Source organism: Rattus norvegicus, chromosome 18 (assembly GCF_036323735.1).
Source record: "Rattus norvegicus strain BN/NHsdMcwi chromosome 18, GRCr8, whole genome shotgun sequence".
In the NCBI taxonomy this organism is placed as follows: domain Eukaryota; kingdom Metazoa; phylum Chordata; class Mammalia; order Rodentia; family Muridae; genus Rattus; species Rattus norvegicus.
Window position 1 is genome coordinate 80,656,141 of NC_086036.1, and position 17,521 is coordinate 80,673,661.

The 17,521-nt window shown below is 42.3% G+C and overlaps 1 protein-coding gene across 9 annotated transcripts in view; it reads left to right on the forward strand.

Moving 5' to 3' along the window:
• Positions 1–17,521, forward strand: part of Fbxo15 (F-box protein 15) — a 315,106-nt gene that overhangs the window by 61,697 nt on the left and 235,888 nt on the right. For 4 of the 9 annotated variants that reach the window (XM_039096992.2, NM_001395752.1, XM_039096996.2 and 1 more), the window contains 2 exons: positions 4,036–4,160; positions 9,126–9,491. The exons of 3 other annotated variants lie outside the window; for them this stretch is intronic. In XM_039096992.2, coding sequence (XP_038952920.1) covers positions 4,036–4,160; positions 9,126–9,395 — 395 coding nt within the window. In that variant the 3' untranslated portion in view covers positions 9,396–9,491. Of the gene's footprint in view, positions 1–4,035; positions 4,161–9,125; positions 9,492–17,521 lie in introns of those variants that run through there. 2 more of the 9 variants (XM_039096994.2, XM_039096998.2) reach the window with 2 other exon arrangements.

The following is a 17,521-nucleotide window of genomic DNA, read 5'->3' on the forward strand; positions in this document are numbered from 1 at the left end:
TGATACCCTTCACAATAGTCCCAAATAACATAAAGTACCTCAGTGTGACTTTAACCAAGCAAGTGAAAGAACTTCAAGCCTCTGAAGAAAGAAATTGAAGAAGACCTCAGAAGATGGAAAGATCTCCCATGCTCATGGATTGGCAGGATTAATATAGTAAAAATGGAGCATTTTGCCAAAAGCAATCTACAGATTCAATGCAATCCCCATCAGAATTCCAACTCAATTCTTCACAGAGTTAGAAAGAGCAATTTGCAAATTCATTTGGAATAACATAAAACCCAGGATAGCTAAAACTATCCTCAACAATAAAAGAACTTCTAGGGGAATCACCATCCTTGATCTCAAGCAGTATTACAGAGCAATAGTGATAAAAAAACTATATGCTATTGGTAGAGAGACAGGCAGATAGATCAGTGGAATAGAATTGAAGACCCAGAAATGAACCCACACACTTATGGTCACTTGATCTTCTACAAAGGAGCCAAAACCATCCAACGGAAGAAAGATAGCATGTTCAACAAATGGTGCTGGTTCAAATGGAGGTCAGCATGTAGAAGAATGCAAATCGATCCATTCTTACCACCCTGTACAAAGCTTAAGTTCAAGTGGATCAAGGACCTCCACATCAAACCAGATACACTCAAACTAATAGAAAAAAAATGTGGAGAAGAGTCTTGAACACTTGGGCACTGGGGAAAATTTCCTGAACAGAACACCAATGGCTTTTGCTCTAAGATCAAGAATCAACAAATAGGATCTCATAAAATTGCAAAGCTTCTGTAAGGCAAAGGACACCATCATTAGGACAAAATGGCAACCAACAGATTGGGAAAAGATCTTTACCAATCCTATATCTGATAGAGGGCTAATATGCAAAATATGCAAATAACTCAAGAAGTTAGACTCCAGAGAGCCAAATAACTATTAAAAAATGGGGTACAGAGCTAAACAAAGAATTCACAGTTGAAGAATATCAAATGGCTGAGAAGCACCTAAAGAAATGTTCAACATCCTTAGTCATCAGGGAAATGCAAATCAAAACAACCCCGAGATTCTACCTCACACCAGTCAGAATGGCTAAGATAAAAAACTCAGGGCGACAGCAAATGCTGGTGAGGATATTGGAGAAAGAGGAACACTCCTCCATTGTTGGTAGGATTGCAAACTGGTACAACCACTCTTAAAATCAGTCTGGAGGTTCCTCAGAAAACTGGACATTCCACTACCTGAGGATCCAGCTATACCTCTCCTATGCATATACCCAAAAGATGCTCCGACATATAAGAAAAACACATGCTTCACTATGTTCATAGCAGCCTTATTTATAATAGCCAGAAAATGGAAAGAACCCAGATGCCCTTCAACAGAGGAATGGATACAGAAAATGTGGTACATCTACACAATGGAGTACTACTCAGTTATCAGAAACAATGACTTCATGAAATTTATAGGCAAATGGATTTAACTAGAAAATATCCTGAGTGAGGTAACCCAATCACAGAAAAACATACATGGTATGCACTCATTGATAAGTGGATATTAGTCCAAAAGTTCGAATTACCCAAGATGCAATCCACAGACCACATGAAATTCAAGAAGGATGACCAAAATGCGGAGACTTCACTCCTTAAAAGGGGAAACAAAAATATCCATAGGAGGGGATATGGAGGCAAAGTTTAAAGCAGAGACTGAAGGAATGGCCATTCAGAGCCTTCAGCCCACATGTGACCCATATATATGGTCACCAAAACTAGATAAGATTGATGAAGCTAAGAAGTGCGTGCTGACAGGAACAGGATATAGCTGTCTCCTGAGAGACACAGCCAGAGCATGTCAAATACAGAGGTGAATGCTAGCAGCAAACCACTGAACTGAGAACGGGACCCCCTTTGGGGGATTAGAGAAAGGATTGAAAGAGCTGAAGGGGCTTTCAACCTCATAAGAACAACAATGCCAACCAACCAGAGCTCCCAGGGACTAAACCACTACCCAAAGACTATACATGGACTGACCCATGGCTTTAACTGCATATGTAGCAGAGGATGGCCTTGTTGGGCACTAGTGGAAGGAAAAGCTCTTGGTTCTGCCAAGGTTGGACCCCCAGTGCAGGGAAATGTTTGTGGGAGGTAGTAAGGAGGGCATATGGGGGGATGCCCTTATGAGAGAATCGGAGGGCATAGGGGCCTTATGGACAGGAAACCGGGAAAGGGAATAACATTTGAAATGTAAATAAAGAAATATGTCCAATTAAAAAAAAAAGAAAAAAAGAGTAGTTTGTTTCCCTAGTGATATGCCCTTGGTGAAAACTAAACTTTCATTTGAAAGTAGCAATTGGAGATAACTTTTGGCTTAGGGCTGGGTTGCAATGGTCATGGTGTTTCTTCACAGCAATAGAGACCCTAAGACAAAGTGTGTATGTAGTAAGGTTAGGTCTCTGTTTTTATTAGTACCTCATATATTCAATTATCTGTACAATGACTTTATGTTCACCCTAAGAGATTACTAAAGGACATAACTTTGTCTTATTGCATATGAATCCAAAAGCAGTTCAGGCTGGATTGATCTTTCTGGTCTTTATTCCTGGATACATTGGAAATATACTTGAATAGAACCTGTTTAAATGTGATTATTACCAGGATGGGGAAATGTAGTATTATTTAGAATAGGAGTATTGGCAGCCATGTGTGGGGCAGATGGCTGAGGGGGTTCTGAGTTTGCTGGTTGCATTGTTTGGAGAGGGGAATGTGTGCAAAGTTTGTGCATTGAAAACAACTAGTCTGTCAAGTATAGTGATGTGTGTGTGTGTGTATGTGTGTGTGTGTGTGTGTGTGTGTGTGTGTGTGTGTGTGTGAACCTCAAAACCAAGTAGGAGTCCCACGGTACTAAACTGTCTTCTATGCATGCCTGCTTCACCATGAAACAACTAAAGCGCAAACCTAAGAACATTTGCTTTTTCCTTCTGCCTTTGCCCACGACTTACACCTAACCTGCACGCAGATGTCTGTCTCTGAAGTCATTGTGATACTGTGGCATTACTAGGCTTGGTGGTCATTTTTCATGGTGTGTGAAATAACTTGGCAAGGTGTGTGTTTATAGGAGCTGGGAGGTGTTGCAGGCTGTTTGTTACCAGAAGCTTTGGAAAGCTAAACATAGGCACTACCTTGTGTGGTGACAAAGTTGCTTGTACCCAGCTTTGGGCTGGTACAGCTTGAACTCAAGACTTTGGTAAACATTTATAGGACTTTTCCTCACTTACGAGCATGTGCAAAGATAGGTTCCTTCCCTTCCCTCCTCTTGTTCACCTGCTCTTTAGCCCTTGCTTTGATGGGTCAGCACTCATTTCTTGATCCCATTTGATTTCCTTTCTTTGAGATAATTGCATCTCTTTCCTAAAGTTTATCAGTGTTTGTCCTTTTTCATGTCCATGACCAATGGCATGACCAAGCCTCAACTGGGATTGACCCTTCTTCCAAAGGCCCATGTATTTTACAAGTCTTGGTTTTTAGCTTAGCACTGTTGAGAGGTAGTGGACCCTGTATAAAAGGTAGGGACTATGGGGAAGCCTTCAGGTCACTGGGGTGTGCCTTTAAAGGTCTAATGTGACCTTAGCTTGCTCTACATGTTTTATATATATGTACTCATTATGAGCCAAAGAGCAGTGGGGCAAGCCTGCCTGGACTAAAACATTTAAAACTGAGCCATAGTAAACCCTCCTTCCTTGTAAGGTTCTTCAGCGATGGAAAACTTGGCCAACACAGTTAGTGAAGCTGAGTCCTTTTCTTTCTAGCAGTGACATTGCATGTATTTCCTCAGCCATCTTTTGATTCATTTGACAATTTCTCTAGAACCTACACCTATTTTCTACTCTCTGAAACTGAGGTTCACAACCCTGGCCTCATGATAGAATCTACTGTGTCTACAGTGTGTAGAACTTTGTAGTATGAGCGAGTAGCCACAGGGAGTAGTCTGCCTAAAGACTTTTTATGTTCAGCATTGAAATACAATAATTAAACTAACCTTAAATCATTTCAGAGTGCATTGAGAATGGATATGTGAAGTTCGTGGTGATAAGTTTAAAAAATAACAGAGAACACCTACCTCTTATTGGAAAAGTTGGCCTTGCATGGAGAACTAATGTTTTTGATGGCTTTATTGAGGTAAAAACAAAAAAATTATTTTTTCTTCAAGTAACTTTTTGTATAATTAAAAAAAGAAACTGTCGATGTATAGATATAACCCTCCTTAAAAGTATTCTGGTTTCTGTAGCTCTCTAAATTCTTTTAGCAGAATGAGATTTTCAAGTGTTTATTCAGTATTTTGCCTTGGTTACGGTTCTACTGTGGTGAAGAGACATCATGACCAAGGCAAGTCTTGTAAAAGAAAGCTTTTAATTGGGGCTTATTTATAGTTCTAGAGGGTAAGTGCATGACCATCACGGCAGAAAAGCAGACAGGCATGGTCTGTGTCTGTATCAGTGAGCAGTACTGAGAGTATGCATTCTGATTCCCAGGCAGCAGGCAGAGAGGGGCTGAGAGGAGACAAAGACAGAGAGACAGAGACAGACAGACAGAGAGGGAGAGGGAGAGGGAGAGGGAGAGGGAGAGCCAGAGCCAGAGCCAGAGCCAGAGAGAGACAGAGAGACAGAGACAGAGACAGACAGAGAGAGAAAAAGAGAGGGAGAGGGAGAGGGAGAGGGAGAGGGAGAGCCAGAGAGAGAGAGAGAGAGAGAGAGAGACAGAGACAGAGACAGAGACAGAGAGACAGAGACAGAGACAGACAGAGAGAGAAAAAGAGAGGGAGAGGGAGAGGGAGAGGGAGAGGGAGAGGGAGAGGGAGAGGGAGAGGGAGAGGGAGAGGGAGAGGCAGGCACGAGGTCTGGTATAGGCTTTTGAAACCTCAAAACCCATGCCCTGTTCACACCTCCTCCAACAAGGTCATACTTATGCCAACAGGGCCATACCTCCTAATCATTACCAACCAATTCTTCTCACTGGGGACCATCCAAGCTTCTGAGCCAAGGGGCCATTCTCATTCATACCATATCAAATCTCTTTGCTCTCCATGGAAAGTATTGGAGTAGAGTGGGTAGGTAGACTACAGCAGTGTTTGAATAGCTCTCGCTGTACCCCGAGTTCCCTCACACAATCTGTCCCATGGAGAGAGGGGGGGAGCTGAAGGTTGGCCTAGGCTAATAGCATTTGCTGGTAGCATTTTCACCCATTTGAAGGCCATATGATTATTAAGTTCCTATTCCAATTCCTAGGACCTTCTTGAGCAGCTAAATAGAAGTAGCCGTGTGGAGGAGAGAGTTGGTTTAGTGCTGGGAATTGTCAGGGGGGTGGTGGTGGGGGGAGAAATTAGGAGAGATCTTCCATGGTTCCATGCTCCTGTGTGGTTATTTGTCTGTGTTACCCTGGGTTTTCTTTACTGAATGGGGTGAGTGGAATCTGGGAACCACAGGTGTGGCTGTACCCAAGAAACCTAAGGTACTGTGCTCATTTTGCCCTAACCCTAACCCTAACGCTAACCCTAATCCTAACCCTGACATCTGAGCAGAGCTCTGATGACAGTGACCAAGACCAAGGGCTACGTTACTGTGGAGCCTGATCTTTTGAACCATTTGTGATTTGTTAGTTATCCTGGTATAGCCTTTTATTGTTTTATGTAGACTGAAATGACCATGAATTAAAAACACTTATTAAAATAAAACCTTAAGGTTAAAATTGGCCTTGCCAAGAAAGACAGAATATAAATATAACAAGCTTAAGGAGTCAGGATAATTTTAAAAGTTACTTTGTTTTGTTTTCTGTTCAGCACAAGATCAAAGCAGGTATTTAGTTCTCTCTGGATAAAAAAGGGAAGTGTAGTAATTATACCAAGAGACAAAGACTTATCCTAGCTCTAGTATTAAAACCAATATCTCTCCTGGAATTGTATTTAAGGAAGACTTAACTCTAAAGAGTCCTTTAGCAGCAGGGTTGCTGGTGACTTCTACAGCATTTCTCACAGACTATATCCTGGGGCAATGTTCTTGTATGTTGCTCTATCTAAAGGCAGGATTCTGAGTCATTGAAGTAGGGGGTGGATGACCTGTTCTGGGCAGTTTCTCCAATAGTACCTTTTCTCACAGGTAAAGAGTTTGTTGTCTCCTGAGTTGGAGGGTAGGTGGATCTGCATATGTACTTATGCATGGAGCCGGATTTATATATCATGACTAACTTATCCTTTGAGTTCCCAAAGAAAGTGCCTAAGTGGTAGATACCATGTTCCATGTATCTAGCTCAGGGATTTCCCTCCAGGAATCGCACCACCCTAAACATAGGAAACAGTAAAAATACAGTTTAAGAAATTGGCTTTCGGGCTGGAGAGATGGCTCAGTGGTTAAGAGCGCTGACTGTTCTTCCAGAGGTCCTGAGTTCAAATCCCAGCAACCACATGGTGGCTCACAACCATCTGTAATGAGATCTGATGCCCTCTTCTGGTGTGCCTGAAGGCAACTACAGTGTACGCATATATAATAAATAAATCTTAAAAAAAAAAAAGAACTTGGCTTTCAGGGACTTAGCCTCCATTTTGTTTGAAGGATGGGCATAAAGTAGAATAGGGTTTTAGCTGCATATGCTTACTCATGCCACTGGAATAACTGAGGCAGGAGGATTACAACCAGTAAAGGCTAGCCTGGGCAATAGAGTAAGTCCCTGTCTGAAGAAAAAAAAGATAATTCCTAATCACATATGCCTATAGAAATTAGAAATAGAAATACATTCCATGCCTGGGGATTGTAGACACAGCCTTCTAACGACAAGGCATGAAGGAAAGGCAAAAGAAGACATAAGGAAAGGATTGCGAAAGGAAATCCATCAGTCAAGAGAGTCTAATAGGAGTGGAGACAGACAGATTAGGGAGTATGTATTGTGAGTCACACTGAACACTGCAGTAAGGCTACTTGACACAGGACCTGGCTGGCCCACACCACTGCACAAGAAGCAGAGTGAGTGACCACAGAGCAATGTCTTCAGCTACGACAGCATCTGTGAAGTATATGATGGTATGACCTCCTGTTGAGCATCTATCACAGAGGTTGCTCGCCACTGCAGCATTACCAGGCCAGCAAGTGTTAGCTCCTTTTACTCCCAAGCTCTAGGAGACCAGTATTTCCTCATGGGAATAGAAGCCCAGACCGTTAAGTTACTTCAAAGAAAGCAAAGCATTACTTTGTTCTTTTAACAGAATCAGATTTGGGTGACACACTTTATCAGCATTAAAGAGCTGTTTTAGACATTAGACGGCTGTGTCTACACGTCCCAGGCAGAGAAACTGTCTTGTATTTCTATTTTAGTAATCATATGTGACTTTTTTTTCAGACAGGGTCTTTCTCTGTAGCCTAGGCTTAGGAATCTATGTGGAGCTTGACATTAGTTTGACTTTAATCCAGAGCAGGCAGGATTAGTGGTGGGCTGCAGGTGGATGGTTGGGACGAGAGGAACAAGGATGACTCTAGGCTTCAGACACAGCTGACGCTCAGTGCCACTCCAGGGCCCAAGGAGCAGTTCTAGGCAGTTCCTCTGGGATGATCTTAGGTCTGAATAAGTCAGTCCAAATTTGCTTGTCCTCTAGGTCATCCAAGTGTTGAGTAAGACCTTGGATATTAAATTCCTGAACCTTGAAGGAGGTTCAGTCTGGAGGTACACTTTGTAAGTCATGGACACCTAGAATATTATTTCAGTTGTGGATGTAGACAAATTCCATCTAGGGAGCGAGTAATTATATATAGTAAAACCAATGCTTTGGGTCAAGCTGTGAGGACCACTAGTAGTAGGGTCTGGTGGAAGTTGTGGGTGGTTCTGGAAGCACTGGGAGGGTAGCATTTGTAACAAAGAATGATAAACAGTGCTGAACCTGCCAAGGTGGGGGAGACCTAACACATACTGAAAGTGTTTAGAGACCCTAGGGAGAGACTGGGTCAGAGTGGGTTGAAATGCATGCAGGAGATAAGGCTCTGGACAAAGGGAGGATAGAAAGTTCTGCCCGCTAAGTGAAGAGAGAACCAGGTCTCTCTCTCTCTCTCTCTCTCTCTCTCTCTCTCTCTCTTTCTCTCTCTCTCTCTCCCCTCCCCAGCTCTCCGGAGCTCTTCCATTCTCATTCCCTCCCTCTGATCTTTTCTCTCTCTCTTCCTCTCCTTCTCCCTACAAATACACACACACACACACACACACACACACACACACACACACTTGTTATCTAAGCAGAATCTACTAATGTAGTGCTTATGTCTACAGTGTGTAATTTCCTTTAACACATAGGATGCACTAGTAGTGAAGGCTTGTGATAAAATTCTGGTGAATCTGTGTCTAATACACTGAGAAGTAGTAGTTGAGTGAGGAGGAAGGTGAAGACACAAGTTAGAAAGCAGGGCCCACGTGTTGAATGTGGAAGTGAGGCATGCACAGGAGGTGCTGTGCTGGAGGTAAAAGTGTAGGAATGAGTAGTAGAGGTGAGGTTGAAGAATAAATAGCTCATAGGAGTTGAATAGCCCATGACTGAGGGTCAATGTCATTGGGTCCCCTGGGATCCTTAGGGTGGTTGGGTCACTCAGGAGATGGGTAAGGAGGGAGGAGAGAGAGAGAGAGAGAGAGAGAGAGAGAGAGAGAGAGAGGTGTGGATGGTAAACCTAGTATCTGTAGTAGTGTATAGCAGGAGGATGGTGTATAGCAGAGAAAACCATGAGCAAGGTAGGAGAGCTGGAAATTTAGACTCAGGGAACAGGTTGACAAGAGTGGAAGGCAACAGTCTGTACCACATTGAGAAGCTGCTATCCAGGGCAGGGTGACACCCTCTTGGAAACAAGGACAAAGAACTCTCTCCTTTGTGGAAGATCAGTTGCCTCTAACTTCTGCTACACACTAACAGCACCTTGGTCATATGCAAGGGTGAGGATGACTGCTGAGAAGACCTGGTAAGGACTGACTGAGTAGCTGTGGGATAAAGCTTAGGTCCTGTGATGTGCAGGAGAGCTGTGGCTTTGGACCTGGGAACCACATGCAGCATTTCCAGTCTGCATGACAGTTACACTTCCTGTGGAGGTGAGCATTGATCTTGACACCTGTGCATCTCAATTACAGAGTTGCTTTGTAGTGGATGTGACCCTTCTGGATGAGCACAGGAAGCCCTTTTGGTGTGTGAGTTCTCCAGTATGCATGAGATCTCCTGCCTACCCCTCCGATGGTTCTAGTTTCCTGGGGAACACTTACTATGTCGACTACATGGACAAAGAAGGAGGAGTGCACGCAGAGCTAGTGTGGATCGAAGAGACTGAAGAGTACTTCATTGTCAGCCTGGCCCTTTACCTCAGTGTAGCAAAAATAAACCATTGGTTTGGGACAAAATACTGAGTTTTAGCAGTAGGGAGCAAAGTCTTGTTACTAGTAAGCTGTTGGTTTTTTACATCTTTGTTTTTATTGAAAGTTAAAATAAAGCATATACATGGCCGTCTGTCTGGTGCCTTCTTATTTTCCATACAAATTATGGTTTGTGACTACAGTGTTTAGAGGATTAAAATTCTGATAGAGCGTGCCCCAGTGCAGAGCCATATAAGACAAAAAGAAACAAAAATACTTGGCAGTCTTCCTAACTAAGCACATGGTCATGTGGTCTGTGTGGATGTGTACACAGTAAGTGGAGGGAGCAAGCATGACTTCAAACTGGGGCCCGACTTAGGAGATGCTAAGGAGCAGCTGTGGAAGGTGAGGCAGGGCCTTAGATAAGACCACAGTCTTCCCAGTATTCCTTCCCTGATTCGATGTGTTGGCATATGGTGGGTCTGAGCGAAGGGCAAATAGGGAATCTTTGGCATACTTTTGCAAACGAAAATACATAATTATTCCAAGATGAAAGGTTAACAGTAAAAACTAACATTGTGTCACTGTCTCCCTCATGTCCTCTGACCTAGGATGACTTTGTCTGCTTGCCTTGACTGTGGCTTTTCCACTAGAGCCTTGTTCTTTGCTATCAGTGCCTGGCCAGGGCTGTGCTGAGACAGCTACCATCTTGCCACACCATGGCACTGGGGCAGTGCCCTGAAATGAGTATTACATGAGAGTATTGGAGACACCTGAGTATCCATGTGATGGGGGGGGGTCTTCTATGGGCTTCCAGCTTCTTCATTAGATGGTGTCTGCCCCTTAGGAGTCTGGGGTGTGCAAGAGAAGGTCTCATGAAAGGAGTGGAGAGGCATTTGCTGTGGAAGCCTGGGTTTTTGGAAGGGAGTAGCGTGTCCAGATAGACTTGTACTGTACTCATTAGAGCAGAAGCCCTTGGGTATTTTGCTTTGTTTTCTACATTGAATATGAAATGTATTTATTCTAGTTATATTACATGTGAGTATATTTATAGGAATATAAATGCTCATATTCTTATTAAATATGTGTGTATATGTACATAATATATATAATATACATTTGTACACACATATAAGTAAAAAATTATATATATATTTCCTCTAAACTCTTTCTGCCCCTATTTAACCAAAGTGAGCTCTTTGGCACACTTGCTTGTTTGCACCAGATGTTGGTGTCTTTGATGTTAGAATGTTGTGTAGAACCCTTTCTCAGTGCTGACTAGAACCTCAGAGCTAATTAGTCTCTCTCTCTCTCTCTCTCTCTCTCTCTCTCTCTCTCTCTCTCTCTCCCTCTCCCCCTCTCCCTCTCCCTCTCTTTCTCTCCACACATATGGAGCAGATATGTCTCAACAAAAGATAAATAACTTTATATCTCAAATTTTGTGGATTTCTGACGTTTTTGAAAACCATCTATCTATATAAGGCAATCTGGACTGTTGTCTTTATATCTTAATATTATGAGGATTAAGATTAAACAATGTTTTAAAAAAAGGAAGTAAGCTAAAGAATAGTGTTAAACAATGAGCCTGATAGACTTTTGTACTCTATGATATCAGGAAATGAACCCAGAATTACCGTGAAGCCCATGTTAAGAGAATCTGAGCTTCCTGTTGTGGTAAATATGAAAATTAACCACAAACCCTCTCTAGCCGGCATTAACAAGCCATATGACCTTTAGCAGGGTAATTCATAAAGCAAACTAAACACCATCAATTTTAATACCAATATGCAACATATCAAACCAGCACTTTAGCCCAGAATATATCCATCTGTTAAGCTCTCTACCTGGAGCCACACATTTTTACTTAACCTTAATAACTTGTAAATATCAGAACATTCTACTTGGAGTCAGTGACTAATTTTTCCCTAAGTTCTGAACCATGGATGAAAATCCCCACGTGATTCGGATAATCTCTGTACTTTCCTTAAAATAAACTTAAACAGCTTCTACCCATTTTAATACCAATAAGCAACTTAAAACTCAGGACTTTAGCCCAAAATATATCCATCTGTTAAGCTCTCTACCTGGAGTCACAGATTTTTATTAAACCTTAATAACTTCCAAAATATATGTCTGTATTCACTCTGCCTGGTATTACAGACATTTATCACAACTCTCTACTTGGAGTCAGTGACTAATTTTCCTTAAGTTCTGAACCATGGGTAAAAATCCCCACATGATTCAGGTAATCTCTGTACTCTCTCCTTAAAAACAAACTTAAACAAGCTTCTAATAATACCTGTCATTAAGAAGTAGCTTGTCTAACTAGGATTTCAACCCACAATTCCTGCGGAGCCCACATTAAAAGGAATATGAATATCCTGAAAGACTATCTAAACAACTTTCTTTTAAAAGTAGCTTTTAATCTCTAATTCTCTGATCTGCCATTACTTATCACACAGCAGGGGACCTACATCCTGCCAGCCCAGGCTGCTTCCCTTTTTCTTTGTTTAAATTCCCGAGCTTGAGAGATCACATGACTTAACATGACACTGGCCTCCTCTTAGAAATAAAACTTTCTTTCAACTCTTAGGATTACTAGTGGATTCTAGCCCATCATGTTGGTTCACCATCTGTTGTTGTAAAAATATAAAAAATGAAAGAAATGCTGTCTTTTATCCCCACTAGGTCTACACCGCAGTGCCCCAAGAATCTGCTGGCTATCTTGCCAGAAGCACACATCCCAGGTCTGTGGCAGCCCCACACCCCCTTACACTTAAATCTGCACATGAAAGAACACACAACACAATAACCTTAGATCCAATTGATAAGATATAATTGCCCACCTAAACATACAAAGCCCTGTACACATCCATCCCTTAAGAACATTCTTAACAACCTGTAAAGGTACAGCATGGAATCTTTACATCAGCCTCCATGTTGTCCCCTGCTATTCTCTCCCAGTGTCCTCTTCTCTTCCGTTCCTGTCTGCACTTCTTCCTTCAAACTTTTTCTCCCCCTCATCCTTCCTTCTCTTCCAATGACAGACCTTCTATCTTGTACCTGCCTCACCTGTGACATCATCCCACACATGTGAGTATATTTATAGGAATATATATATATATTTTATTTATTTATTTATTTATTTATTTATTTATTTATTTATTTATTTATTTTCTCTAAACTCTGCCCCTATTTAGCCAAAATGAGCTTTTTGGCACACTTGCTTGTTTGCACCAGATGTTGGTGTCTTTGATGTTAGAATGTTGTGTAGAACCCTCTCTCAATGCTGACTAGAACCTCAGAGCTAATTAGTCTCTCTCTCTCTCTTTTTCTCTCTCTCTCTCTCTTTCTCTCCACACATATGTGTGTATACATACACACACACAGAACAACAAATGTCCAGAGATATGTGAATATTATATATATTGAAATTAAATTTTCATATACATGAAACAAAGCATTTCCTAATCAGATTCCTTCATCAAGAAGAGAGACCCTTGTTTGCAAAGCAAGAGGATTGATTATGGTGGGGCATCTTGGATATAGGGAGTGCCACAAAGCATTCTCGTTAAGTTGAATCAACGCAAGGAAAGTAACAGGTGCGGATTCTTAATTGTTCCGTTGGCAAAGAAAACAAGTGTGAGCTCCATCCCAGAGAAGCATATCCAAAAGTGGGGGATGAAAGGTGTTTCATGTGAGCTCTGATGTAAAATACTGCCTTTCTGGAAGTCAAGTCAAAGATCTGATGACCTTTTGCTGAGAGATTTATATGAGCAACGTGATAGTTGCCTCAGTTTTAACAAGCTCTGCCTGTAAACCTGATGATCTCCAGAGGCAAATTGTTCAAGTGGAAAAGTCTTTGTGAAGTGTTTCCTTGATGCTTGCAAAGCGTTTGTGTCCTGGGCAAGCTATTCTGGAGACAATAGTGCATTTTGGTATTGGGATACCATCGTTTTGGTCTTCAGCCTGGTGGCGATCCTGTTTTGGCTTCTGTGACTTTTGGGAATACTTGGATTTCCTTAGCGGCAGTAGATGTGACATCCTGCTGTAGGACAGCTTCGAGCTGCAGAGATCTCAGGCAGAAAGGCCTTTGGCACCACTCAGCAGGACTCACCAGTAGGGTTAGGCCAGAGGAAGGAAGGACTAGTGGCCTTAGGGGGCTGAGGGAATGAAATGCCGAGAACAGTGGACCTTGTGTTTACCATGGCGAAGCGCAGAGCTAGGCTGAGGCTGGTCAGGGGCAAAACAGGTTGAAGGCACAGGAATTGGTGAGCACCCACATCTGTCAGGTCCAGAGTTCAGATGGGTAGCACAGTGGTCCTTTCATTCTGGAAGAGGAGAATGCATGGCCTGGGAAATGTGCACATGTTGAAGAGGTACCGGTGGGGCCAGTGTAGAGATTGTGTGGTGATGACATGTCCTTGACCATCCAGGCTTGGCTCACCTCTTCTTTACCTCTCTGGCTTTTAGGTAATTATGAAAAACAACTTAGACATTTTCCAAAGGCCAATGTGTTTACTGCTTGACACATATGCTTGCCACAGTGAAATGAGACACACTCATCTCTATGAGGGACATTATGAAAAGTGCTCTCAGAAGTAAGGTAAAGCACAGGTTATTCCCCACAAGGTTGGCTGGGGAGAGAATGGAAAATTCACCATGAACTAATAGTAGCTTTCTATTTTAATAATTAAGAGCTTTACTTACAGCTTTAAAGATTCTTTGTAAATCTTATAGGTAGATGGTATAATAATGACATTTCAACGTGAGCTGAGCTGAGAAGTTAAATACCTGGAGGAGAGCCCATCTGGTGACAAGAGCCAAGCATCTGCCTAATCCAAAAGCCTAGGCCTATACCCTAAACACTACTTCTGGTCTGCTCTGGGTGATATCTGTTATGGGCATTTACTTCAGGAGGAACTAGACGTATGTAGGTTATTTAGCAGAGCGTTAAGAGTGTTGTAAACCTAATTGAGCAAACTTGTTCAAATGATTGTGTTGCATAAAACTAGTGTACACTAACACAACTGCCAATATCCAAGTCAGGTGACAGCCTGAGGGAACTGTCTGAATGCTACGTTTCTCTCTGGGCAAGAAGGAATAGACAGAGTAGACCCTCAGAACAGACATGTGATTGTGGCAAAGGTGAATGACTTTTAAATAGATGGGATGGGTTTACTTAGAGCAATATCTGGAAGGAAGGATACTTACTTTGTGCCATGCCCAAAGACATGTAGACTATGGACCCAAATGTGTAAAGCCAAGCAAGAAAGCAGTAAGGTAACAAAGTGGACAGCCTCTAACTCTGCACTAAAAGGACAAGTTGCCTGAATAAAAGATAACATAAAAGCTGGGGAGATGGCTCAGTCAGTGGGCAAAGTGCTTGCTGCCCAATCATGACCTGAGATTAGATTCCTAGAGCCCATGTAAAAGTTGAATGTCATGGCATAGCCTGTGACTCCAGAGCTGGAGGAGGCATCAGGGACAGGAAGAACCTTTGGATTGGTGGCCAGGAAATGCAATTAAAACCACGGCAAAGTACCCTCTGTGTAATAGTATCAATGTATACAGTAAATTAATACAGTGGCTGTGTTTCTTATTCCTAGCTAGTTCCCCAATAACAACACAAACCAAGACTTATTTCAACTTAAAAGTACAATAACTAGGCCTTATCATTCTATTTGAATCCTATTCGAATCTGCTAACTAATCTGGCGCCCTCCCAACTCCAACTCAAGAATCACTGGGACTCTTGTGTTGGCCTCACTCTCTGGGCTTCCTGTGTGTTCTGCCTTGATGGCTCTCTGGACCCTTTCCTCATGCCTACATCTCTTTTCCTCTTTCTCTCCCTCCTTCCCTGGTTGGCAGAAATCATGCCCTACTTCCTCTATTGCCTAGTTATTGACTTTTCCAGCCTTTATTGAGGAGGCAAAGAATAAGTGATGAGCATTGTTAACACAAACTTGATACAGGAGATCCTCAATGTAGGCATTACAATGCCATGCCCAGACTGATACCAGATAGTAGGATAGAGAAATCAGTACTTGAATAATACACTTTACACAGTGCACAGTAACATTATGCCTACACCCCTGCACTCTAGGGTGCAAGGAATCAAAAGAACAAGATAGGTAGGTGTTGGTGGGATGTGGAGAAATTGGGATGGTATTGGTAGGAATGTGAAATTGGGCAGCCACTAAAATTGTTGAAAAATAGAACTGGCATTGTACAATCCTATTTCTAACAATGTATTCAAAGGGATTGAAACCAGGATATTGAAGGGACATCTACATGCTCATGTTTACTGCAGCACAAGTTTTTGTCATGATAAGGAATTAACCTCCATGTTCATGGTTAAACATACTACACACACACACACACACACACACACACAAAAGACATCACGTGTGTGTGTCTGCGTGTGTGTGTGTGTGTGTGTGTGTGTATGTGTGTGTGTGTGTATGCTGAAATATTATTTTTGGACCTTGAAAAATACATGGATGCATTTAGAAGACATTATGTTGAAGCAGAAACTTCAGGGTTCTTTGGAAAGTCAGTAGTGTTGGACGGTGTTTTGTTGGGGCAAACACATGAAGTAGTGTTATCCTACTGCTTTTTTTTTTTTTTTTTTTTTTTTTTTTTGGTTCTTTTTTTTTTTCGGAGCTGGGGACCGAACCCAGGGCCTTGCGCTTCCTAGGTAAGCGCTCTACCACTGAGCTAAATCCCCAGCCCCGAAGTAGTGTTATCCTAAAGCAGACACAGGATGTTCTGTTAAAGCAAGTACATGAAAGGACATGTGATGAAGGATTCTTCAATAAGGACACAAGTATTGGTCTGCCTTACATGGTGCAGTTAATCTGTGTTTGTCGGGACTCTATAGAAAAGCATCAAAAAACAAAACAGAAAAAGCACCAAAAGTTCTGATGGTGTGCTGCAGTGTCTTGCTGCTTCCACGGACTCTGGCTCACTGACGGAGTGATACCAGCCGAGACAGACCTACATGCTGAGGCAAGACCTGTGGAGGACACATGATGTTTGAAGGGCATAGATAGAGTATGTTTATATACCCACAGAGGCTGAGCCAGGCTGGCTTATAGAGCTAGCTGTACAACACTTGTGAGTCTGGAGTCTTGGCTGATTTTCGCTTTTGAGAGAGGCCCAGACTAGAACTTCTGACATTCCTGCTGGTCCCTGCTGCTGACTAGCGCCAAGGCTGAGGCCTGGCATCTCTGCTAGGTCATGCCACTGTCGCTGATTCATGTTTGCTATCCCAACTCTACTGGACTGGGCTGCTGGCGTATCCAGGAAGTGTTTGTGAGTGGGTTGAGCTGCTGCTATTGCTGACCTGTGAACTGAACTGTCAATTTCCAGACAACACAAATGGGAGTTGCTCCAAAGAACCATTTCTGAACATGTTCACTTCTCCCACATCCTTTCTTTTCTACTACCTCTGGTGGGTGGTGGACTATGAGGGAGGTTAAAGCATTTGAGAACCATCAATAAAAATAAGTGTTGAAAAAAATTAAAGTTCCATTATGTTATGTGAAATAATTCATAGACAGACACGTTCTGTGCTGTATTATTTTACTTGTGAAATATACAAGATGAAACTCATAGACAGCCTAGAATGATGGTCCGCTGGAGCTGCAGGGAGGAAGAAATGGAAACTTGGTATTCAAGGGTACAGAGTTACGGTTATGCCAGATGAATAGGTTCTAGAAGTATAACAGCCTCTCTGTAGTGATTCCAAGTCAAGCACTCACAGATTTTCAGAGATTCCATGTTAAGTTCAAAAGAAAGAAGCACTTCAGTATTCCTATGTACCAGCATCTGTGACAGGATATTCATATACGTTTCCTCTCCCTCACCTGGTGTGTGCAAATGTGCAGGTCTGTGTGCCTGTGCACATGCAGAGGCCACGGCGTGACATTAGTTAGCCCCTATTTCCCTCTGACTTTATTTTTCTGACAAGATCTCCACTGAACTGGAAGCTTGCTGGTTGGTCAGAAAGATCCCAAGATCTGCCTATTTCTGTTTGGGTACAGAAAGGCAGGCATCACCATGTCAGCTTTTTGTGTGGTCTTCATGTGTACATAGCACTCTTATCCACTGAACCATCTCCCTAACCCTCTTTTTACTTTAAAAATCATGGGTGGTCACCTTTCTCAGGAAACACCC